The 25,325-nt window shown below is 40.2% G+C and overlaps 1 protein-coding gene across 2 annotated transcripts in view; it reads right to left on the bottom strand.

The window, feature by feature from the left end:
* SAMSN1 (SAM domain, SH3 domain and nuclear localization signals 1) overlaps positions 1-25,325 on the bottom strand; it is an 83,135-nt gene that overhangs the window by 24,285 nt on the left and 33,525 nt on the right. Inside the window, exon 1 of one of the 2 annotated variants that reach the window (XM_085075019.1) lies at positions 9,287-9,458. The exons of the other annotated variant lie outside the window; for it this stretch is intronic. Coding sequence (XP_084931145.1) covers positions 9,287-9,343 — 57 coding nt within the window. The 5' untranslated portion in view covers positions 9,344-9,458. Of the gene's footprint in view, positions 1-9,286; positions 9,459-25,325 lie in introns of those variants that run through there. 2 annotated transcript variants of the gene reach the window in all.

The following is a 25,325-nucleotide window of genomic DNA, read 5'->3' as shown; positions in this document are numbered from 1 at the left end:
CTTTTCTTGGGCATTTTAGAGGAGAAATTTTAGAAGACACTAAGGACTGCTGATACTGCAGGATGTTAGTGCTTAGAGAAAATATAGGATTAGGGACTATAGCTCCATGGATGCTTGGATCTTTGGATAAAGGGAGTTGATTTTAAAATGTACCAGTCCACGTTGTTTCCATTTCACGGCCAACTGATACTGCAGGCTGGAAATCTGTGATTTCCTTGTGATCCAAAGAGAACACAAAGTTAATTGATCTATTTATGGAATGATTTTGAATTTGCAAGTAAAGATGTCCTAGTCATCTGTTATGGTAACGAATTATAACTGGAACTTATTTATTGGGGTACAAATATTATGGAACATGATAAACAAAACAACTAGCTGAAGAATAAGATCCAAACAATAGGCTATTTTTCTCCCCTCATTATCTCCCTTCAGACATCCTGACTACACTTGATTAATGAATCCATAGTGAGATTAGCTGAAATTGCCTTAATGGAGATGCACTACAGTAGAGAAGCAAAATTCAGTGCAGTATCTATCATCAGTCACTGTGAATTTGAGTGTTTCATCAGATCTGTGTCCATTTATTTAAATTACTTTTATCTTGGAAAACAAAGCAAAAAACCCAAGAAACAAATAAAATACTATACTCATTACAGTGGATTAATTTTGGACTGCTTTGAAATGCAGACCAGGGTCACCATTTTTTGTCTTCTATGTGCCCTCCCATGTCAAATGGCTGAGTTCCAGTGTTGGCTTATTGTCATCCACAGGCCAAAGTTATCCTTATTGTCCAGCTGAAGAAAGAACATCATTTCAGCTTTTCAGGCTTCAAAAACTGGACATGCTCGCACAGTTTATGCCTGGGAATATAAAATATGCTCCTTGGAAATTTGAGCTCATAAAATACATTCAGCAAGCTTTTGGTTTCAGACCAGTATGGAAGCTGAAAGAAGGTTCCAGCTCAGGGTTTCCTCGTGGTTTGGGAGTGTGTAAGAATCCTTCTTAGTTCATGAAGTATGATGGATTAAATTCCATTTTTGCTTTGTAGTGTAAACTCTATAATTCCAATCCTAGGGAAAAAAAAATCTAGGAATCTGAAGATAATAGTCCTGATTCTGTACAGGTCATTTTAGAACAGGAATTAATACAATCAACAACTCACCAGGGTACCAGTAAGAGCACATCTATTCCCCTCTCTCCATTTGATTATCTCTGTGGCATGGGTTGTTGTGATCGCAGCTCAGAGGAAAACTACAGCTTTATTTAATGAAAAACAAATGCACCAGGTGCATGAAGTATATTTTCATTCTGACACACGAGAAGAGTGAGTGAGCTTTTCCCCTCCTCTGCTCCCACAAGCTCCGTGAAAACCACACACATAGGTGAGAGACACTCACCAGAGAGATGCTGCTACTGAGGCAGCGAAAGCAGCGAGGGCTTTGGGGTGTTCTTTGAACCCCAAACTCAAGGATATACTCCAGATCCTACTGAAATCAGCCCTATCACTGCAAAGGAGACTGTGCCAGCTACAAGGTTTTAAGCTTTCACAGAAGGGTAGGAAGATGTTTCCTCTTCCTGCCTCTTCCCATTCCTTCAGATACTGGCTAAAATCCCACACACAGAGACATTTTCACACATTTTACCACATTAGGCAAGCAAATATAAACTCCATTAATGAGACAGGAAGAAAATAATGTAAACACACCAAGAGCCAACATCAGAAGAGCCCTGCCATGTGCTAGTGCTAGAGCTGAATGCCTGCTCTGCCATCATCAGTCATTTCATGCACAGTCTCCACAGGCTCTGAGCTGCCCATACATCAGTGAACCATGTCCCCTTCCCAGATCTTTGAAGCAGTTTTTGAACTTTACATCTGATCTTAAAGAAGGAGGCAGAGAGACAGAAGTGTGAGAGAAAAACAGCCCAGCTGTGGTGAGTGAAGCCATTCAGGAGTGGTAGAGCTGAGTGTCCCCTTTGCAAAGGTGGAGGCAGCAGAGGAGCTGCGAGAGGTCACTCAGCTGTCTCGGCCACTGTGTCCTCTCCTCTCCACACATCTGCTTTTGGCTGTGCTGTTGCTAAGGGAAGCTGATTTCTTTCTCTCACAGTCTGTCAGTGACACAGCTCCATCTCTGTCTCAAACATGATGGTAGAGGAAAGACATGAGACCGCACCAGCGGATTGTCATGTTTCCTGGTTGAGCAGAAGTCTGGTGTTTATCTTCTGCCTGAAGAAGTCATGAGGAACACTGTAGAGAAACCTAAGGCCAAGTACTCAGGTGTTCCAGGACCTTTCTGTTCCACTTTTTCTTCAACACACCTGGAAAAACAGCAAATCTACCACAACTTCTCATGAGGTCAGCATGGACAAGTGGAGGAATTTTCACTTACAGTCCTCAAGGAAGTGACCATTCAGCATCTCATGGAAATCAAGTACATCAGTGTTAGGATATGTGGTTGTTCTTGTGAAGATGGTAAAAGATGATGAAGACATAGAAGGGAAGGGAAAGGGCTAAAACTCCACCCAGAAGACATAATGGGGCAAAACAGCAGATCACTAGGGCTTCTTCCCAGAGAAAACTTGTCTGCTTCAGTGCTGGGTGATGATTAAAGACCCTTTGCTCTTGACATTCAGCTTTCCAGAAAGGGCCCAGAAGATGTTATGACTGGCAGTTTAGCAGCCTGAAGACTGGGTACAGGTGAAGTCATTATCCAGCTTTCTTGTGTATCCATGGAATAAACCAAAGAAAGTATGGTGAAGAAAAGTGGCATTAAGGTACATATTATGAATTGTCAAAGAACCAGATTCCCTGAAGCAGTCTCCAAACTTTTCCCTAGGCTGAAGTTCTACTCTCAAGTTTAAGAAGCAGAAAAATAGTAGGAACATGCTCTTGGGTCACTGCAAGTGGAATAAGATTTAAAAAAGCTACAAGGGTAAGAGTAAGCTCGAATACAGAAGAGATTTCACTTGGTAAAAAGATAGGTGGTAATTCATCTTCCTGGGGAATAACAACACACATGCAACACCTCTACCTGGTGCATGAGACAAAGTTCTCCATTAGGATGGTTTAAAGGATGTAGGATTTGCTAAATATTCAGAGCATATATATTCTGTAGCCTGGTGCCAAGCAGCAAATGTTGAGCAAAAACACTGACACTGCCAATTTGTAGAACAGAGTATAACTAACAACTGGAGCAGCTCTGCTGTCTTTGTTGCAGCCTTTCAGAACAGAAAGCTTGAGGGATATTGTGATTACAGAGACCCAGAAGACTTCTTTTCCCTTCTCAGGAGTGGATATTCCCAGCGGGTTCTGCCCACACAGCAAGGGGGTGATTTGTCAGGCTGAAGTGTTTGTAGCCACCCAGAAAGTGCTTATACAGCTGCCTAGTGATGGCTTTTTAACAGCTTTTGTCTGGATTTATGCTGTGACACATTACTTGAAGAATATCGAAGCATAGGAAATGGTAGGCCACATCCTCTGCCAGTCCTGCCAATACATAGTTACTGCCTTTTCCCAGCAGCAACAGACATCCTGATCAATGTTTAATTTGGGGTATTTGGGTTTTCCTAGAAACACAGTATTGAAGTAAGCCAACTGCTCTTAAACAACTCTTAAAGAATTAAGAGGCAACTAATGCTGATTTATGTCACCTTGGTAGTTGTGCTGTGTTATTTATCAGGGTGTACAGTTATAAATGCTGTGGCTGATAGTCTCGTTTCTAAAAATGGCTGGATAAGGTGGTTCAGGCATACTTCTCGAAATGCTCCTACTTGCTTAAGAAAACAAACAAAAAGCTGGATTTGTTACTCTAAGCAAAATGAATAGTAGTATGTAAACATTCTCTTCAGAAGATTACTCTCACTTGTTTTAAAATATTCTGCTCGTAAGGACTTAGGCCTGGCTAATGGAGGAAACCAAGACACGGAAGAAACAAGAAATTAAATTAATATTCTGCAAAGTTGATGAAAATTTAAAAGATGCTGTAATCAAGGGAATGCACAAAATACATCAGTACTGGAACAGGCCAGAGATACCATTTTTCCTTTGAAACAAAAGGTAGCCAAGAGTTGTGTGATCCCTCAATAAGACTATCTTCATGTCAGCATCAAAATGTGGAGTCTGGTCATCCTAATCAGCCTCCTGCCAAGGGGAGGGTGAGAGATGGTTGCTCTTTCCTCACAAACACTCTGGACCTTTATTTTCTGCTGAGAAAACAAAATTCCTCAAATTTCAAGACCTTACTAGAGGAGATGTGTTAACATACATATTAAGAAACAAACAACTTTCTGAAGCTGCTCTTGAAATAAAAGAGTAATTAGCTGATGATAGAGAAGCAAGAGGATAATATAAATGAAGAAAAAATATCAGAAGTAAGAGAAGCAGCAGTATGATTGTAGAACCTCCCACTCACACAAGAAAAATAATCCAAGGTTCACTCTAACCTTGTTCCAGTATTTTATGAAGCCTAGGGGGGACAGAAAACACCATCTGAAGTGTCACCTGCAATCCCTCCTTTCCCCATCTACACACACATGGTTATTACAAGTATCATTATTTCTTTCTCTGAATCCCCCCATAAAGGCCCACAGGTATTTACACCATAAACCAGGTTCTTAAAAATACTTCCCAGATGTTGTCATCTGTTCCTGCTTATTTACCAGAGCTCAAATGGATTTTGACAAACAGTCTTTCTTCAAGAGGCAATGCAGTAAAGACCTTTAATGACAGAACTATGTGTCATCTTTGCCTATAAGCATAAATTTGCACAGCGGGCAGTACGGTGAAAACAGCTTATCATCAACTCATCACCTCTCATCATTGTTAGAATGAAATGCAAATGGAAACGAACATCACTTCAGTCATGGTTGTGAAAATTAGCATCTGTGACATTAGCAGTGGCTCATTTATTATGCACTCAAAATTTCAGGGGGAAAGAAAAGAATATAAAACTTCATAACTCTACCAAGTCTTTACCTTTGAAATAAAATTAAAACCTTCAGCTTTCCCCACTCAAGGATAAATCCTAGTTAATATTCATTAACACCAAGCAATCTCTTCACTGCAGATCTTGTCCTGCAGAAGATCTAATTATGTCTCGGATTATTTTTGGTGTTTAGGTTTGCTGTACCTATTTTCTATTTTCTTTTCTTTAATAAGTATTCCCCATTGGAGAGGCACGAGCCACAGTCTGAGAAAAACACAGCACCAAAAATCTTGCTTATAGCATCTGTCTGCATTACAGGCTCCAAACACTTAGGCAAGCGATAAACTTCACTCAGATAATCCCACTGAAATCAATGGGATCACAGCTAATTTATTCATTTAAGTCAGGATCAGGATCAGGCCTTCTGTAAAGAATACATAAAAAGGTGAAATTCTGGCCTCAAGTCTATGGCAAGAATGTGCATTGGTTTCTGTGATGTCAAAGTTTCATTTTAGCTTCTAAAAGGTAAAATTACCGGTATGAAATCGTACTAGGGAATAAATTTGCATATTAAAATATTTCCTCCCATTGGATTTGCCCCTCTTTTCTCACAACCCTGAAAACAAATAATGGTTTACCACCTAAGTAAGCGAATATTGATTTAATTAGAAGCTTGGATGTATTTTTGCCTAAACAAAATGCAGAGGCATTGACCCTGAATTGTCTTACACACCAGAAGTAAGCTGAGTTTAAAGCACCAAGTGCATTTGGAAGCAGAATAAGGAAACAAAAACGTCTCAAACCTTTAGCATAAACATAGATCAACTGTCATCTAGAATAATGACACAAGACTTTCTTCAGTCAAGCCAGAAAAAGATGGCACAAAGTCGTCTTTGCTTTGTGTTGAAGTAAAGCCAAGAATCATCAGGCAGTTCTCAAGTTCGCTGTGTCCAGAAGAATGGGAGGGAGAGGGAGAGAGAAAGGAATAGGTTCTGCTCAGCACATTACATCGTGTGAAGGGGGCAAGACAATGCAGGGATGTTTTACAGATTATTTGCACCTGGACAAATGTGTAAAACAGTGCAAAGTGGAATGCAGAATAGCTGTGAAGTGCTTTAATGGGGTTGTATGTGTATGCTGCTGCTTGAAGGGTGTACAAGAGAGAAGACCTGTACAATTTTTTAGAGTGTTTTTTTTTTTCTAAATCTGCTTCATTTCACTCCCCAGATGCACTGACATCTGTAACATCATAAGGCACAAAGAGGGTAAAATCCAGGTGATTTCAGGGCTCTTTGCTTTGTCCTCCAAGCCAACTGCTCTCCTCCTCCCCAGCTCTCTGAGGGATGGTGGGACAGACTTCCCAGACCCATAGCTGAAACAAATCTAGTAAAAGCATCCTTCCCCCGCTTGCTCTCCTGCTCTGCAGTGCTCCAGGAATGCAGGAGCCACACACACTCCCTTCAGTGAGCAATGCCAGCCATCAGCGTGACCATGGACCTCAGGGCTTTGTGCAAGACCTACTTTGTCTGACCTCACCTGCCCACAAATAACTCCACAGCTCAGAACAGCTACACCATGTAAACCAAGCTGTGCCTCATCTGGCAGAAAAGAAAGGAGGGCAGGTAAGGACTCCCTGCAGGAAGGGATGGGAGATGCACAGGTTCTGTTGTGATAGTAAGTCATTTAAGGTCTTGGGTAGACAGAGAGGTTAGATTAGATAGGCTTGAAATAGAGACCTTAGCCCTTCAATTTGCTGCATTTCTTCAACATTAAGCAAAGTATTGTTAACCCTTAGGACTTTTTCTTTTTAATTCAGCTACCTGAGATCCTCACTGATATACAAGGTATAAATATACACTAGTATGTGCAGCTACAATGATAAATATTTGCAAAGGAACAGAATCTTTCCAGTATCTCTTTGGAATTAATTTCCCTCTCATTCCTCTCCCAGTTTTCTCTGGGATGACACCAGTCTAGATGTTTTTTTGCCTACCAATGAATGTTTATTTATATGAATGCATTCAGTAGTTGTATGCATTTCCATGAGTACACAAAAGCTGCCAGACATTCAAAAGAAGTTATTAGCAAGGCTGCAGCACTACTGACATCTTGCTGCATGACAAAAAAACCCAGCAACACTATTGTTTCATGGCATAGATCCAGTTTTTCACAGTGTACACTGAGTGGTAAAACAGATTTTTGTCTGTGCAGAACCTAACATGTCTGCAGGAGTCCCTTAAGCACCACAATAATAAATAAGGCAAATGCTTTGCACAGAGAACAGTGAGTTCCTGAAAACCTCTGTTACTCTTTCATTGACCATTGAATTGCCCACCACTACGAGGGGTTTTACACAGGGACAGCAAATTGCCTTGAGAGAGGCTTTAACACCAGCCTTGAGTGGTATTCATTCAACTATATCAAAAGGCATCAATTCATGCCAATATATTTCACATTAGAAAGTAATAAAACCAAAAAGGGTTAATAAGAAAATATTGGTGAGCCACTGTAATTAATGCACAGAAATTCTTGTCACAGTGGTGATAAAGACAAGCAGTCACCATGGTAAAGATTTAGTTACCTAAAAAGATCTTTTTGGTGTCCTCTTTGGGGGCCTAAGGCTGCAAACCTGATTTTCATTTAAAATGAAAAGAGGCCTTTTGGCTCTCCCACAGGTCTGTGTGGATGTGTTGGAGACACTGGGATGTCTAAGTGGCCCAAAGACAAGGTGAGGTAGCCCAAGACCTGCCCAGTGGAGGTACCAAATGTAGCTGGCACAGAGCAGGGACAGCCAGGACATGATCTGTGGAAGTCACTTATGAAATCCTGTAACTTCTCCAAGAGGTGAGGACCTGTGCCCCATCTTACCCAAATCAGCATTAGGCAACTTGAGTATTTACGTTGCTTCCTTGGGACAAGTTTCAAAACTTGCTACAACAAACCAAGATTCCTACTCTATGCAATGTGGGGCTGCTTTCTCCCCTGCCCTGTTTGTGAGCAGCACATTCAGCAAAAGCATTCTTGTTATGGGAAGTTTACATAGTTCTGTGCAAAAGTGGGCCTTAAAAATTAAAATCAGACTATTGTTAAGGAATGCCTTATTCTGGAGGAAGAGAGTGGCCAAAACAGGCTTTTGAAAATATTTTACAGACAGGAAAACAAAGCCAGAGCCTTTCATGGTCATTTCTTGCTTAAGCAATAATGTTATCAGATATTATTTATACTTCTTCCCTGCCATTAAAACACAGTGTAATGATTGAGCAGGAAAAAATGCATACCAAACCAAACAGTGCAATGCTTAAAAAAATATTAACATGTCAGGAAAAATTAATTCAAAATCACTTCAAATCAATGGAAAAAGCCATTAATTTTAACTGTTAATAATTCATAGTCTAAAACCACAAGCACAATCTACAAAAGCCAAGACCAGAAGACATTCTTGCTGGAGCAGTGTCTGCAATAATCTCTTAGGACGCAGAAGTCACTAAGGGAGGTGTATTCCCAAACAATGAGAAGGCAGATCTGTAAACTGGGAGATACTGAGTTGTTGAGAGCAGAGAGAAACTAAAAGGCTTTTCTAATCTCTTTGTTAAATTTTCAGCACTGATAAATTGAGGCAGAAATGGAGACTGAAGTGCTCAGGTCGAGCAGTACCCATTGCACTGCAGCCTGACAATACTCTATAATACATTTGTACAACACAATGCACAGAGGTCATTTTGCACTCAGTCTGAGGACTGAAAATAAATTTTGAGCATTGAACACATCCTTGTGCCTCTTGCAAAACTATCCCTTTCTCACAACTTCAGATGGTGGAAAGTGTCCATTGTAGAACATTACCAATTTGTTTAGAGTATTTCTTCCAGATTGATATTTTAATGATTCCCTGAGAAATTAAGACGACAAACACTGATTGCCAAGTACCCTCTTCTCCTTTGGTTATGGTGATGCAAAAGTAAATTTATTAAAATAAATAACAAATTTAATAGCTTTCGTAATTTTTCACTGATTCTCACTTTTTTGTTTTTCTGAAACATCATTGGTTTATCATAGATGAAACAGGGAAAGGGGATTTTTTGTGCCCATCTGTTAAAAGACTGACGCAGAGCATAAAACCATAGACAAAGTCCAGCACCAGACTTCTTTAGCACAGCAATAGCAGCTTCACAATGATGATTCCTTGAATTGGATCTTTACTATTTTAAAGTGAGTATATACAAACAGATTCCTGATTTTATAGCACTGAGGTACTTGCAAGCACATCAGGAAATCCTGAAGCTAGGATTTAAGGGGAAACCTTCCTATTAAAAATCATTACAAATTCCTGTTTGCATTAATTGATGACAAAAATGAGACATTCTTACCTTTGGCTTTTGACTTTTCTCCTTATCAGATGCATTAGATGGTTTTCTCTTCAGCATGTTTAACGTTAATCCAGTGGGTGTGCAACTGCTCTGAATTTGTAGCCAAGCTAAGCGCAAGGGAAGGCACTACAGATGTGCACATTGGTTATGAGTTCCTTATTCTGCCAGGATGTGACTTCACACGGCTGCTGTGATGCATGGGGGAGTAAACTGAATTCTTCCTTTGGGGAGGGAGTGAGGAAGGAGAGGAGGAAGTGATGGGGACCAGAAGGAGAGAGGTGCACCAAGGAGATGAGTTAAAAATGAGGGCAGGGGTCAAAGTGAGAAATGCTTTAAAACTTTGCTGCTGCTGCATCACCATCAGGCCTCAGCAAGACTTTGGACAACCTCAAGAAAATCACCCTCTTTTCCTCTTTCAGTTTTTCCCTGTCAGCCTTATGGCACTAAGTGGACCTTTATTTCCTCATGGGAAGAAGGTGTGCTGATATTCAGAGAGCCAAGAGATGTTATTGATATCAAATGTGAGCTACACCATGGGTATAACTGGCCCCTAACTCCTCCCTTCCTCTCTCCAGCAATGCAATAAAAGCAATGAAATTAAAGGTCACTGTTTGGTAGAGAAGGGAATTACCCAAAGCCATCTTTTGCACGGTGGAGTAATTTTTTTGCTATTCATCACAGAGCTTGGACTCCCTGAAATAGCACTTTTCAGTCCTCCATTTTCCTTTATTTGTTGACAAAGTTAGGGGGGAAAAAAGGTAAATCCTACAGAAGACTTAAAAGAAAGGAGCAGAGGAAAATGGCAGAAGTCCTTTAAAACCTCTTGAAAACCAGCCCAGAAGCTGTAGGAAAGTGGAGCTATTAAAATAGCTCAAATTCCCGCTTCATTTTTCTTGATACTATTTGCCGAAGAGAAACAAACAAAAGTCTTGAGCACCCTAAGTAACACCTATTTGCTGTGAATCATAGGCCACAAACCCTGAAACTATGAAATATTCCCAACTTTTTGCTGAGTGATGGAGACAAATTCTCAATTTCAAACCTTAAACTTTTGCCCCCCCCCTCGAGCTGCAATAAAATCTTAATTTAAGATTACTGCAAATGGAAAAAATATCTATTTTTGGTAAGTTGCAAGAAAAAGTTAAAGAGAAACTGTCAAGAAAAAACTTAGGTAATTGTTTTTTCATAATTCTTATTTTTTTTTCAAGCAAATGTACTCATAATTTTGGCATAAATAAAAGCTCTCTTATTAATATTCCTCTTCCTCCTCTACCACATGAATATTCCAAGGAGGGATAAGACATGCTCATCAGATGAATTCCCATTTTGGTTTGCTATTTGGACTTCTCTTGAAAGGTTTAAGAAAAGTTTTGAAGGGTTTCTTGGATTCTGATGGATGGGCAACTGAGAAGCAACTGAGACTGACTGATGAAGGAATAGTTGTTATACACTAATGGTATTATGAGGTTTTCCTTTCCAGCCCTTCTAGGAATGGGGTTGGTAAGAAATGGGGGAGGTAATGTGGTTAAGCTACTGAAATTCTGATAAATATAACCCAAAACTCTCTAGGTTAGTGGGTTGCAGTGGAGTGTATGTTGAACTTCAACCCGATAAGCAGGATGCTTTACTTCACATTTTAATCAGAACACTAATTTAAACCAAAGTTGAATGTGGGGGTTTAATAGTTGAAAATAACATATCCATCAGAGTTCCCAATAACTGATATTATTATTATTATTAATTAATCATTAATAAACGTGAAATCTGAGAGATATTTTTCTTTTTTCTATTTTAAAATACCACCTTAAACATCAGTTTAAGTTTCGAAGCAGAAGGAGGTTTTACCATGGATATTTCATCAGCCTTAGTAATTCAGTAGGGCCATAAGTTTTTACAAAAGCTGTATTTATGTTTAATAGTAATTAAACTTGATTATTATCTACATAGATTTACATTGCAGTATATTGCTTTTCTTTTTAATCTGATAAAAACGTGAGGATTAAATCAGACTCTGCTGATCATTAGACTGTGATTTCCTGTCTCAGGCCACTGTTAAAATCTTCATGATTAATAAAATGGGAACTCATCTGAAGGGTAATATATGAGCTTCCTTTCTGTAGAATATTTATTGTTAAACAGGAAGAAAGAGGCTATTTCAAGAGATATAGTGCCCACCCATATCTATTTCCTTTCCTCATCCACATATCAGAAAAATTATAGCGGCTTGAAGGCTGACCTGATTATGTTCTTGCCCTTGGAAGGTTGACCCACCAGTTTTAAAAAGTAACAAAGTGTAGAAAATCAAACATATATAATATTAAGTTCATTTAATTTAGTTAACCATTACATTTCAAAAGGACCTCTTTCGAATTAAAAATTAATGATAAGCTTGGTGCTTATATCCTCTGTATTTGAAGCTAATTTTTCAAAGGGGAATGAGTACCTGTATAAAATGAAAAGAAAAATTCTTATACTTAGTTTACTGTTGGACATGACTGCATGTAACTTATTCCATTTCCTTGCTGGACTTTGACTCTGATCCAAACGCCAGTGAAATCAATAGAAGTTTTTCAGGCCAATTTTATGGGGCTTGGACTGACTCCTCTCTCCTGAAACAACCAGGCAATGTCACTCTTTTATCTGGAAAGTCTTATGGGTAAAAAGGCTATCCACTTAAAAATAATTAAGATGACCCCATGAGAATGATTCCCACTGTCATTACATTTATAAAAGGCAACATACCTTATAGCTTATTATTATCATTACTCGGTTTTAATGAATGACCTGTGATGAATGGTCCTGGATATTCAAGGGCTTTATGTGCCTCCCTCCCACATGGTATCATATTCCCTCAGGGGCCCCATCCAGTTACCTTCCCAGAGAGGAGAGATCACTTCCAGACTAAACTGCAAGTGTAAACTCATCCTTTCAATACTTGATTATTCTGATAAAGCTAGAAAGCAGGGTGTGAAGTAGATTGAAGGGTTTAGCACACTGGCCAGCTGTCAAAAAGCAAATGAAATGAGACTTTCTCTGTATTAGCAACTCGTTTTTCATTGTCCATCAGACAAATGTGGTCCAAGTTTAACAGGAGGCTCAAAGATACCTTGGGTCTGTACATTGCTGTCCCTAATGCTAACAAGCCCAGAGTGTCTTAGGCTGTTTATTTTAATTAAAAGAAGACATATTCTGTACAAGAAAGGAATCCTGCCTTCAGCCTGTGATTTTATGGCCATGCCTCTCCCTGTACCATCTAACTCGCTTAGATATTGCAGAAATCTCAGAATAGCAAGTGAAGCTGAGTGAATAATTTGCAGTGAATAATTTACTCAACAAATTTAATCTTTATTTCCTCAAGGAATGTTCGTGAGCAGAACACAATTTCCTCAAATGTATTAATTATGGGCCAGAATTTAGCTAGATACTTCCCTCTCCTGGTCTGATTTGAGCAAGGGCCAGCCACAGTCACAGTCACTGCTAATCCTCAGTAGAGCCCTCCCCAAAAACTACCACAGCAAAGACCCTTCAAAAACTAAAAGGAGCAAGTGTGGAATAGTGAAGTCAAGGCCTCCCTCCCCTGACAACAACCCATGAGAGAAGACAGAGGTTGCAGTCTGGGCTCTGTTTGTAACTATTTAAACAACACACTCACTTTAACACTTTAACTCCAAAGACTGAGGCTGTGATTTTCCACTGGGATGCTAGGAAATGGAACTGGATACCTAAAGTCCCATCTTTAAGACGTCCATACTCTCTGCAAGCTCACCATCCAGAATTTAGAATTGAAAATTGGTCCAAAATACTTAGGGACTTCTTGCAACAAGGTGGTTGATTTCCCATTGAATAGGCTCCCATGGCTTTTGTCATCAGGAATAGAAAATGGAGAAGGTACAGAAAATCAAAATCTCAGAGAGACAGAACATGATTGAAGAATATATTAGGCTTACACTTTTGATTTGGCAGTGTGTTGGCCCTACATCAAGAAGACTCCTATTCCATATAAAGTATAGCATTTATGAAACCTGCAGAAAGCAGCTATGCAGAAAAATGAATAACTAACACCTGAATTGGGCTGCAAAAACTCAATTTTTGCTAAATAATTTACATTGAGTGGATTTTTAATTACATACATTCAATGAAAAGGCATGAGGCATCACAAAGAGTGTGAGTCCAAGCTTGTTTAAGCAACCATCACGGTACAGAGCAGCAGGAATACCCTCATCATGCAGGTCCCAGGAAATGTGATTTTGGCTTGACAGACTATTGGGCTTCCTTCTCTTCCTGAAAAAAAATGTTATTATGATTCTTCCTTCTTCTACACTAATCCTTTGCTTTAAGGTCAATGGAGTAAAGAAGAAATATGGCAGGGACAGGCAATAGAACACCACCACCAGAGTTTAAAGAGGTGTCTGGTCCAAAAGAGTGGCTGCTACTCTGTGAGTAAGAAAAAGTGTCTCATCGCCAGGCCCTCAGACTGTGTCCTTGGCATGTTCCCAACACCACCTGGCCTGAAGGGAAATTGAAGTACCAGGAACTTATCTCAAGCTTTGATCCCAACACATTCTCTTGCATTAGCAGTAGACGAACAGATCAGTCATACCTACACTATGTCAGGTTAGAACTAACACTAATAAAAATCTATACTACTGTGACATAAGGATTCTCAAGGAGATTGGCTTTCACCTATTGAACAAATCCCTTTCTTATTAGCGTGAAGAATAAGAGCCAAAGTTGCATCTATATCTTCTAGGTATTCCTGGTGAGAAAACTCAGTCAGCAAGGTTGGTGTCTTGTAAAACACAGCCACAGCCTTATCCAGCATCTGTGTAGTAATTTCCTACAGAAATGTGCGTCACTGGTGGTTTTCCTGTACAGCTTTTTGTAAGCAGAGTACACTTTACAGTCTGTGATGAACGACAGAAAGTAACTGGCAGGATGCTGCTGCTGGGAGCTCAGACGTGCAGGGGAACAGCCACACTGCTTCTCGGAGTGAATGTTAAAATCAAGGCTACACTGCAGTGTTCATACCTAGAACATCTCAATGGATTCTGTTAGTGAACGCTGAGATTACTAATCAGCTACAAGGGCATTTTATCCCAAGAATTTGCAGGCTTGTATGACTTGTTTTATAGTCATCCAGCTGAAGCTCAGCCTCCCAGAAAAGCATTTACAGATAAATAGTGATGGTTGCCTTGTACGGCTATTTAAAAAGCTCAGATATGAGATTTTCAATAAAGGGAACTGATATAAAAATAAATTTCGGCTCTGTGTTTTAATCTCATACACAAAACATGACATGCTTCATTTGGTATTTAGAAAACCAGCTTAACACAGGAGCACTGACAGTGCAGCAGGGGATTTTTTCCAGGAATGTACATGATGTCTGCCAGCCTATCTCTGATTAGAATCAAGATCAACAGAAGTAAATTCTGATTAACTCTAATGCCAGCCTGCTGTCAGAAAACTCTGCAGTTTGAACCATCTTGCACCAGTAAACATCTCCTGCTGAATTTCTTCACTGGTGTCAGGGTGTCACATTGCTGTGCTGTCACAGCATTAGGACTGCTGTGCAAAGGCTAACAGGAAAAGGAATAACATACAGCACACTGCACATTCACTTGCAGGGCTTGGATTTCACACTGATTCTAGAGGAAAATGTTGTTCTTCCTTTCTCCTTTAACATGGTTTAAAGTGGGTGAAAGTTGTAATTTGAAGTTACAGAGAGGGACAAGATGGCTTTATTTGTAATTGGTTTTTAAAATCTATTTCTACCCATGTAGCCTTATTGATAGCCAGCAGAAAAGAAAGAGTCTTCATCACCAAGGAAAGGTGATCATTTACAACCTAATCTTACCTCTCCTCTCCTTTCCTCTCCACACTCTGTACCAGACCCATGGGCTCACTGCAACAAAACTCAGTTCAGGTGCTAACATTAGTGGCAATGTCTTCAAAACGTGGGTCAAACTAGCTCCACCAGCAGAGCTGCCAAATCACACACACTAGGAATGAGCCTTGAGGGGCTGATTTTCTCTCACTTCCAATCTGAACCTCAGTGCAGGGAGGCCTGGCTCATGCTCTCTCCATGTCTGGCAGGTTTGGTGGTTACCTGGATCTGTCAGCCACATGCCCTAGGGCAGGGGTGAGGGAGGGTGGCCAAGCTCCAGCCATGCTGAGCTCCCCAGCAAAGAAGAGGAGATGCTTTTCCTGCTGGATTTTGGCAGCGAGGACTGTCAGGGTGGTTGCTGCACCCTGTGCTGGTCATGGCTAGTGCCCCACTTGCCTCACTCAGGATTTCATGGGACTCACAGCTTCAGGCTGTGGCTGAATGGTCACAAGTGACTAAGCTGCCCCAGCTCAGCTGAGCCTCACTGACAGGGTGGGGACTTGCTCTTAGCCCATCAACAAGATGAAGTGAAGCACAGTCCCATAAATTTCTTTCATTAAGGGTTTAAGATAACATGCTTTATCTCGGGCTCTAGGCTAAAAGCACTCACAGGGACAGTCTCAGTGCTCAGTATGTTTAAGGTAATTACTTATGTGTCAGTAACTTGTCTTTGGGGAGACAAGGGAATGGAAATGGAAGGCTGTCTCCAGAACTGTGCTCTGTAGAAAGAGATTAATGCTTTGCCTCTTCACAAACATCTCACTTTTCTTCCATATTTCTTCCACTGATCTTTACCTTTTTTCATTCTATTATTACACTCCTTCCCTCCTCACTTCCCACTAAGTGTATGAGCTTTTGACTCACCTTGCATACCTCTTCTCTAGAGAATGCTTTTTTACCATCTATTCTCATCTACATGATCCCTTTTTCTTCTATCACATGTATTACTGTGTGTGGTTTCTGTCTCCTTTGCCTTACTGCTCCCACAGAAAGCAGAGGCTGATCAAGAGGGAGCAAAACTTTCCCCTCAAACAGCTCCATGATCTGCTAAAAGTTCTGCTGAGCTACAGACAGCAAACTGGAGAGGAGCCTCACTCCAGGAGCAGCAAAACTCTGAAAGCTGGATTTAGGCCTCCTAGTTTACAACAAAGTGGTTTTTTGGTTTTTTGGGTTTTTTTAATATATGCACAAACTGGTGGAAGAAGTAGTTCCTGTAGTTTGTGAGGGGAAAGTTCATAAGAATATTTGAAATATCTTTGGGTTCAAATGCCCCTGTAAGTGCAAAGAATAATACCAAAACCCTTAAAAATCAACACCTTTTTGGACCATACACACCCAAACTCCTTAGATGAAGAAAACAAAGTTTTGAAGGCAAGGGAAGGCAGAATTATTGCTGTCTGTGACAGCTAAATCTCACCCCCATTCACGTGTGTTTCATGATGCATTTTCTCTACTGAATGTCTGTCTATTTTAGTGCAAACGATGCATCTGAATGGAAGTGTCAGAGCCTGCAAACAAACTTTGAACTGCTGCCCTTCTGGTGCACAAGTTGGAATGTGTATCCTTGCTCATGCAAGAACCATCTGATGTGTGCAGTAACACACTATCCCCATTTTGCAAATGAAGCCTGAGGCAGACAGTGAAGTGATTTTGTCTAATTTTGCACAAGAGGTCTGTAATAGCACAGGGAATTGAATCTGCATTATCTACATCCTTAATCACTGGATCATGATTCATGTGTTTAAAGAAGCTGTGCTGCTATGAAGAACTGGAATAAGAATTTATTTTGTCAATCTAATTCAGGGAAGCACTAAGAAATTGTGTTAGAAGTTACTTAGTTTGCAATTGATCATTGACTGCATGTAATTCTCAGGGTGTGACCCTGTGGTTAAAGGTGCAGACAATGTCAGCAAATATAACTGAAAGCAAAGTTTGGGGAGCTGGATTTCAAGTCTTTCTGACTGGAAAATCTGAATACTATCCTGCCGTAATTTTTAGGGGAATTATGTTGAAGCATAAATTTGCCGAAGGAAATCTAGGTATTGAAACACTTACACAACCTAGAACTAAAATTAGAAACCCTCAACATAACTGCAAAAGTTTCTGTCTCATGATCTTTAACTATCTGAACTCTTGATTTTCCTACTTCCCACACAGTTTGTCATCATTTCTTGTGCTATGCTATCAAAGATAAGTTGTAAGCAGAAGTGAACAAGAATTTTCATGTCATTTAACCTAATTAATTCGATCCTTTTGCAAAAATTATTCAGCCAGATTTCGTCAAATGGATTGGAGTGTAAGCACTTCCAGCAAGAATTTTTTTATGTTCAAGTTTCCAAATTGCTTTCCTTATGTGTTAGGGAAGGTGAACTTCTTCAATCAAGTAAATGTCTACAGAAAAATGGTCCAGAAGTTTCATTACCGTATGTGAATTCCTTTCAAAACAAAAGAGAATACTCAGATACAAATCACTGTCCAACTCTTTCTGAAAAGCCCTGGTCTTTGTCTTCTAATGATCTGCACATATACCTGACAGTATTTAAATACCAGAATTATAGGTCCACTATGTATTCATTGTTTTATTTCCAATCTTATTTTTCAGACCCTATTCTTGTTCATTTCACCCACAAGTATTTTTTCAAAGCTGGATGAACACACAGTTTTCACATTAAATTTTCAGTTTATAAAAACAAGTTTGGGATTATGCAAGACTTGCCCTGCTTTTGGAGAATGTCACAACAGAAGTACTTCTTTTAAAAGACTTTGAAACATATTCATTGTAATAATGCTGCAGCCCTGGAAACCTTAGTACCTTTCTGGCACTGAAAATCCTCACTCTCCATTTGTGCCATTGCTGAGCACTGATACTGTGTGATTTTGTCTTCACTTCTGTGTGAGGGAGATGAAAACAGAACTAATTTCTTCTGATTTATGAAAGGCTTATTTCACTAATAGGCTTTAGGGAGCACTTTAAAGCATACAAAAGTGACTTACTAAAGAGAATAAAAAACTTAATCTACACTCACAAAAAAATCCATGCAAACATAACCAGGTTCTGAGGCAGCTCAGAACTTCCAGAAAATTGATGTCTCCAAAGGAAGAGCCATTTGAATCAGCTAGAGAAGACAAGGAGTATCAGGCACTGTGGTGTGCACTGCTAGCCACCACTTAGGTACCCTTGTAATTTAAGATCAGTGAATATCCTTGAGTCATCTTCAGTCGTGGCTTCCTTACCAAAGCCTCAGAATCCTTGCCTAATTAGCCACGTGGGTAGAACTTTAATTTCTGCTTCATTAAGGACCCTGAGGAAGTCTGAAGCTAAGCTGGCTCGTTCTCCTGAATGAAGATGAGCACACACAAAGGTGCTCTGAGCTAACTCAAGCACAGCAAGATTAAACACTTTGGTTACAAATGGGAAGTTCGTCACCAACTCAACAAGCACAAGATCTAGAAAAAAATATGTTTCAAAAGTGGATCTACGCAGAAGTAAACCTGCATTACTTTGTGTGAGGAGATAAATTGCACTTTAAAAGTTGCAGACTTGGACAGGCAGATCCCAAAGCACCTGGTGGCTTCATTGGTCAAGATGTCCCTGCCAGCATCAGGAGCTAATGCATTAGCACAGCACAGCAGGAAAACACAGCCTGCGTTAGCTGATTCATTCAGCAGGAGCACTGATCAAGCAGAGCAATGTGTACTTGTTTTTTGCTTTGTATGGTGTATGGGAAGAAATGATAGCCTTTATAAATTGGTTTTTTTAATTAAAAAAACAACAACAAAAATGCCTTTTATACTGGACTGACAGCAGATCCACATAAGGATGATACTTACACAGAGTAGGTGTAGAAAGCAACAGACAGGCAATGCAATCTATTTCCTTCAGTTTGCAAAAGTGCATCATTTTGGCAATTCTAAAGAAGGCTAACAGGAAGTCATCCTTTCATCAGACACTTTGTTACCAACAACATCACTTAGCTTAATTATATTTTGACTCTTAATCATGTTTCTTGAAGCAGGTAGCATTCCTCTCATTCTATTGAGAATTCATAGGCCATTTACAAAGAATAAGTCTACAAAATGCACAGTTTTTTCCACACTTTACACAATTATATTCCCCTTCTTACTACATTCATGACAGTAATCCAAAATCTTTCATTTCTGTCTCTAGCTCTAGCTCTGCAGGACCTAGAAGCTGTGTCAGAAGCAAACCCATGAAATCTGCTGAGGTGAATTGTAATATTCTTCTGCAGTTAGCTGCAACGATATTAAAAATGCTGTGGTATTCTAAAACATCTTTAGTGAAAATAAATTCACTTCATTATCATTCCACCTCATACGTACTAGCGAGTACTAGCAATCCAACTTCACCAAACAGCCCAGAAGTTTGTGGTAGAAAAAGTTTGAGAAGCTTTTTGTTAGAGTTAGGTATATATGCCTCTAAGATTAATGGAAAACATGACATCATTCCCTATATAGCTATGAAAATTCTAGTAAGTTATTAAAAATAAAAAATAGGACAAGAGTTACCATAGTGAAGAATAACAGCATCAGATTTTTCACATTTTTTAAAACCTGCTTTGAGGCAGCATGGTCAAAGTCATCACAGATGAGGACACAAAATTTTTCACATTACTATGCAGGAAATAGCAAAAATCACTGTAGGAAGCAGAATGGTAGTGGCAGATATTTGCTATCAGCACAGTGCCATGGTTCAGCTCTAGAGAGGATGGACACCCTTCCAGGCTCCTCTCTTCCCAGCACAAAACTTGAGAGATGAAGCCTTGCACTTTAAAAGGTGATTTTCTCTCACTTTCTGTATTTAACTGAAGCAAGCCCTATAATATTTTCCAACTTATTGCTGTAATTGTTTCTTGAATAAAGGTCCCTGTGAAGAGACAAAGTAAAACTCTGCAGATTCTGAAGCATCAAGAAAATTAGTGTTTCTAAGTTCACTAGCATTTGTGTCTTTTTGGCTGAGTCTGTATTTTTCTTGGTATTTTTAGGAAAACTAAACCCTGAATATTTATTCATGGCTCTTGGCTTTTCACCAGTTAAAAAAAAACAAAGCCATTCAAATGTCACCAGCACTTTACAACAACAGACTTGCATAAATATATCTCAATCCTTACCCACTCATAAGTCTTAAAATTCAAAATCAGTTTTCACAAGGTTCTGGAACAGGGTTTGAACTGGGAAAAAGTGAGTGCCTTTGCAGCACTGTTCCTTTTTGTCTGTCAGTTCCTGTATATCTGATGTCTGCAGTCTGGGGAGCATGGGGGTGTTTCTAGCTCTCTTTACCTTGCAAGAGAAGTGCTGAATGCAGAGGGAGAAGGGCTGAGCTGGTGGAGGGATGGGGAGAGCAGGGTAACAGCTGAAATTAATTAGAATTAGCTAGAATGTTATAAAAAGCAACAGGGGCTTTGTAAAATGAAGATATGACAAGATGAAAGAGGAGCAGCTGGGGACAATTTCATATCTCAGAAAACAAATCTTGTTTTCATGTCTCTGCCACAGCTTGTCACCTGAACACACATATCATGGTCTTGATTGTTTTTGTTTACTGCCTTTCAGCTGCCCTTTATCTCTTCCCTGGGCAATGACTTTGGGCCTCAGCTTGGCTACAGCTGAGCAGGACTCTCTAACACCCGTAGAAAATAGATTTATACTTGGTGAGGATCTGGCTTCCTACCTTGTCACTGAAACAGGAACAAGAGCTATAGCTTTTAAAAGGACCACTTATTACTGACAGTGAAGCAGCCAGAGTGACCGGAGCTGTTGAAAATTGGTGTCTCAGAAAAGCAATTTGGGGATTTCCAGGCATTCTTTTCAGTGCTATATTTGTGCCAAATGAGGATTCAAAATGCAATTGAGAAAGCTCTTCTAAGGCATGTTCAGGTGTCTCTCAACAGAAAGACATTAGCCGAAGAAAGGAAAAACTGCAGAAAACAGTCAAATTGCTTAAGAAAATTGAGCAGTCAGAAAGTCCATTAAAGCCCACAGCGTTCTGGTGTGCAGCAGAAACTGCTGGCTGAAATGGAGCAGAAATCTTCCCACAGCAATTCTCTGGGCAGTGCAAATACAGCTTTCAGCTTTGGAGCACATTTTGCTAGAGAACACTCTGTCCTGTTTGTTCATTACTGGCTGTCGTCCCCTTCCTCCCCACTCCACTAAGCTGGTACCACAGACACCCAACGCCTGCATAAACCTCCAGGCAATATGCAGAACGTTTTTGAGAACCAAGATGATCAGGAGCAGCAGGGGAGGTGCAGAGGGAAGGGTAAGAGCAGCCACAGCAAGGAAGCAAGGTTGTCCTGGGGTAACCAGGAAGCAGAACCTATTATGTACAATGTGTAAGGTAGGGTAAGAAAATGTCCAAAACCAGGGTTGGCAATTAGAGTGTTTCTTCAACAAAAAAATGAGTGTCAAACTAGAAAAATCTGCTATAGGTCAAAGGGAGATGCTGAGAAATGGCTTATCGGACTCGGAAGCAAGCAGACCAGGAGGAAAGGAAAAAGCCCCAAGGTCACTGAAATGGCAGAGAACCATGGCCATTAGCAGCAGGGCAAACCTAATCATGACAAGACCATAGCATTTTCTGAGGGGAATACAGAGAGAATGAACACAGACATTGGCATAAAGTCTTTTTCAGTTTTCCCAAACTTACTGCTCATTCCACCACAGTGTAATACATTCATATCAGATAGAAACTAATCTTTTGATGCATTCTAGTCTCCTCTAAACCTGAAAATGCGAGACAAAATGTATCTTCCTCTGCAGTACTTTTAGATTTTTTCTTTCTCCTCATCAAAATCCCAAGTCTTTTTAGTCTTGGGAAATGTCCCTCATATCTCATTCTCAATGAATGTCAAACACAGGTTGCAACAGAAAATATTCTTATGGTATCAATGACTAAATCCTTTTTCTGTACAACTTAACCATGCTGCTGAGAGGTGTGAAGAAGAGAAACCCACTTCCAGTAACTCTCTGCTAATTTGTCTGCAACAGGGGTTGCTGTCTCCTCTCTCTTTCCTGTAAAGGAGGCCTGTGTGATTCTACAAACACATCTTCCATATTTCACAGATTTTGGGAGACTAGGTGGGTCAGCCAGTAACGTAGCATGGTGAAGGATTGAGGGAAAGGGACTCATCTGCTTTTTTTCTCTTTGTCTCAGTCTGTCCAAGATAGTCTGGGAACCCTTTTGGGAAGAGGACCCCTCAGCTGTGACCTCACTGTGCTTCTTTCACATCCATTCAAGCCTAGCAAGCTCCTGTCGTTTACAACCTCTGACTGTAGATTTTCCCTGCCTTATGAGGTTGCAAAAGTCTTATGGAATTGCACAGATTGAGAAAAAAAAAAACAGAAGTCTTAAATAGCTTGTATAAAAGTCATATGGACACAGCACATCTAAGTATACTACTTTGTTGGGGTAGTGAGGGTCTTAGCATACAAGTAACAGAAGGGCAGCTTTTAGTAAACACTAAGAAAAAGAGAAAAAAATAGTCTGAGACAGACAGCTTAACTGTTTTCAGCAGACAGTTTTCTGCAGGGCTAAGCCTGAGGAATAGAAAGAAGCATAAAAACCCAATAACCTTTCCCATTGGGGTCAAGTGGTGGTTAAAGTGGTGTCTGGACAATCTTTTCTTCCATCCCCTGCCTGCTTTTCAGCTGATTCATGACATCACAAACATCAGCCCAGATCTCCCCGATATACTTTGTGGTAATAGAAAAACCTGCAGCGTAGTAGTTGCTTTATCCAAGCATACAGGAATACTTTTTTTTCCCCCTCAAGTATTCTGTATTTTTTTTTAAATATATTCTTCCACTTTCTAAGGAAGAACTATTTATAAATTATGTCTCTCTGGAAAGAATGCCAGTAACAATAATTTCACATGGCAAGCCTGACACACCAAAAAAAACAATGCTCTATGTTGCCCTCAGCAAAATTTTGACCAACCACTAATTATATTTTAAAAAGCTGAATGTAAAAAAAAAATATATATAAAAAGACCTGTGGCTAAGTTAACTCTACACAAAGAATCTAATGGTGGCACCATGGCAGGATGGGAGAAATGTGAGTTTTCTGCAATATCCTTGTGCCAGAGGCAGTCCAGCTAATGCAGGTGGTTATTGTGTGCTTAACTGGGGGAGGCTAGAGGAAGAGGAGCTGGAGAAGCCTGTTGGAGCTGAAAATGGATATGGTTTTTGGAGTTCTCACATAGCCTAAATGACCTCTGTTAGCCTTTTTATTGGTTCAGGTAATAAAAAATGGCAATGTGAAGCACCATAGGGGAGGCTGTGTAAAGTGCTGAGGGGGAAGAAAGGAAGAAAAAGAAAGGAGTCAAAGGAAGAAATCAGAGGAAGGGAATTAGGATTATTCATATTTTGTCTCTCTAAACAGCAATCTGTGATGAAGAGATCCATGTCTTTCCTTGTGATTACAGGAGAGCACTGCTTAATTTACTGTCTGCCATTTCAGCTTTAATAAAGGCCAGGCTCAATCAGCTTTGCGTGTGTTACTGAGATGTGTCTGAATAATATTTGTCCAACCTAGATATTTGTGTGTCCCCCAAGCCAGATCAGCAGCAGCTTGCTGATGGAATAGCACAGTCTTGGATCTTCATCTTGCATCTATCAGTTTAGCCTCAATTTGGGAAATACCAACAAGCATTTTGGTAATTCACCCCCAGCTATCTCCTCCACAACTTGCTTGTTGCCAATAAAAGTAAACCATACCTTCTTTCTCACAGAATGAGGAAGAGTATTATGGAATATATTGTTTTTACTCTAATAAGTAAACCAACATCAGAAAGAACATCTGCACCATCCCCTATGTCTGATCCTCTCATAGCAAAGCCACCAGTGTCCGCTTTTTGATCCTTAAACAGCAAAACTGAAAATCCAGCCTCTGTAATCTTCAATTGAGCCAGTTGGTAGGATGCAAATGCAAAGAATGAGACGTCTTGCCATTGGCTGTAATCTAAATCTAAAGACACTAAGCCCACAGAGATACATTAAAGTCAGAGAGCCCGCCAGGAAGGCAGATGGCAAAATAAACAATTCAGAAAACAAAAAAAACCACTAAACCCCTTGCTGGCACTTAATAGTAACATGGGTAGGACAAATCTCACCAGGGTAGGGAACGTTAACAGCCTGTTTGTGACAAAATGAAATAAAATTATTTGAATTGACACTTCCACTCTCATAAATCTGACTGACTCCTCTTATTTCTGTTTTGACCTGGGACTTCAGCCTTTGCTTGGGATGCTGAAAGCTGCTTGCATGAAGGAGACAGGCATATGATGGAGCCCAGCACCCCTGACACAATTCCCTTTCTGCAGAGACTCCTATTTCCTGGCAGGCAGGGGGACTCACCTGACAGAGCACAGTCTTTGTTCAGTGCTCCCAGCTCATTTCTGCCAGGTCTGTCTGCATGTCTCCCTGGGAGTGTGTAACACTGAGGCTGTCCAAGGTTTCAGTGCTGCACCTCCCTCAGCCTTTTTCAGGGATCGTTTCCTTTCCTTTTGTTTCCGATTATCCATCAATCAAAGTTTTAGACTCTGTTTACTATGCCAAATCCCTGGGAAATCTGCAGCTAGATAAATCCCATGTTTCAGGTTCTGCCTGGTGTGTCAGCTACTGTGCCATGGAAAAGGAGCTGAATTACCACCTCCATGAATTCAGAAATGTGGCTGCTGTACAGAGCCCACATCCCTTCCCTTTCTCATGCTACATGGGCACACGTTACAGACCATGCTGCTCTCAGCAGGACTCTCTCTGATCTAGGGCTGGGGTTGCTCAGGCTCACATTTGAACACTCCGCTGGCAGGTCTCTGCAGGTATCTCACCTCCTGTGGTTTAGGTGCACTTTCCTGGGAGCTGGCTTTATTTCACAGTGAGACACAGCTCTGTCCCTGGAGCACTGTAGAGGGAACAGGCACAAAGGGAAAAGTGGCTACTTTTTACTGCTTCCCTGATGTATTTCACTCATCCAGTCACCCTCCATGTGCTCACAACAGCCAGAAGACCTGCTGTGCCCAGTGAGGAGAGGGAGAAAAGCTTCGTTGCAGTGTCCATATTTTGTATATATCACCAAAAAGAATTTTTGCTTGGTTTTGTTCCTCTAGTTATAAATAGCCCTTAAAAAAAAGCACCAGC

Source organism: Lichenostomus cassidix, chromosome 1 (genome assembly GCF_008360975.1).
Source record: "Lichenostomus cassidix isolate B80296 chromosome 1, HeHo_3.0, whole genome shotgun sequence".
NCBI classification, from domain to species: Eukaryota; Metazoa; Chordata; class Aves; order Passeriformes; family Meliphagidae; genus Lichenostomus; species Lichenostomus cassidix.
The sequence above is the reverse complement of the archived record's forward strand: the minus strand, read 5'-3'. Positions and strand labels throughout refer to the sequence as shown.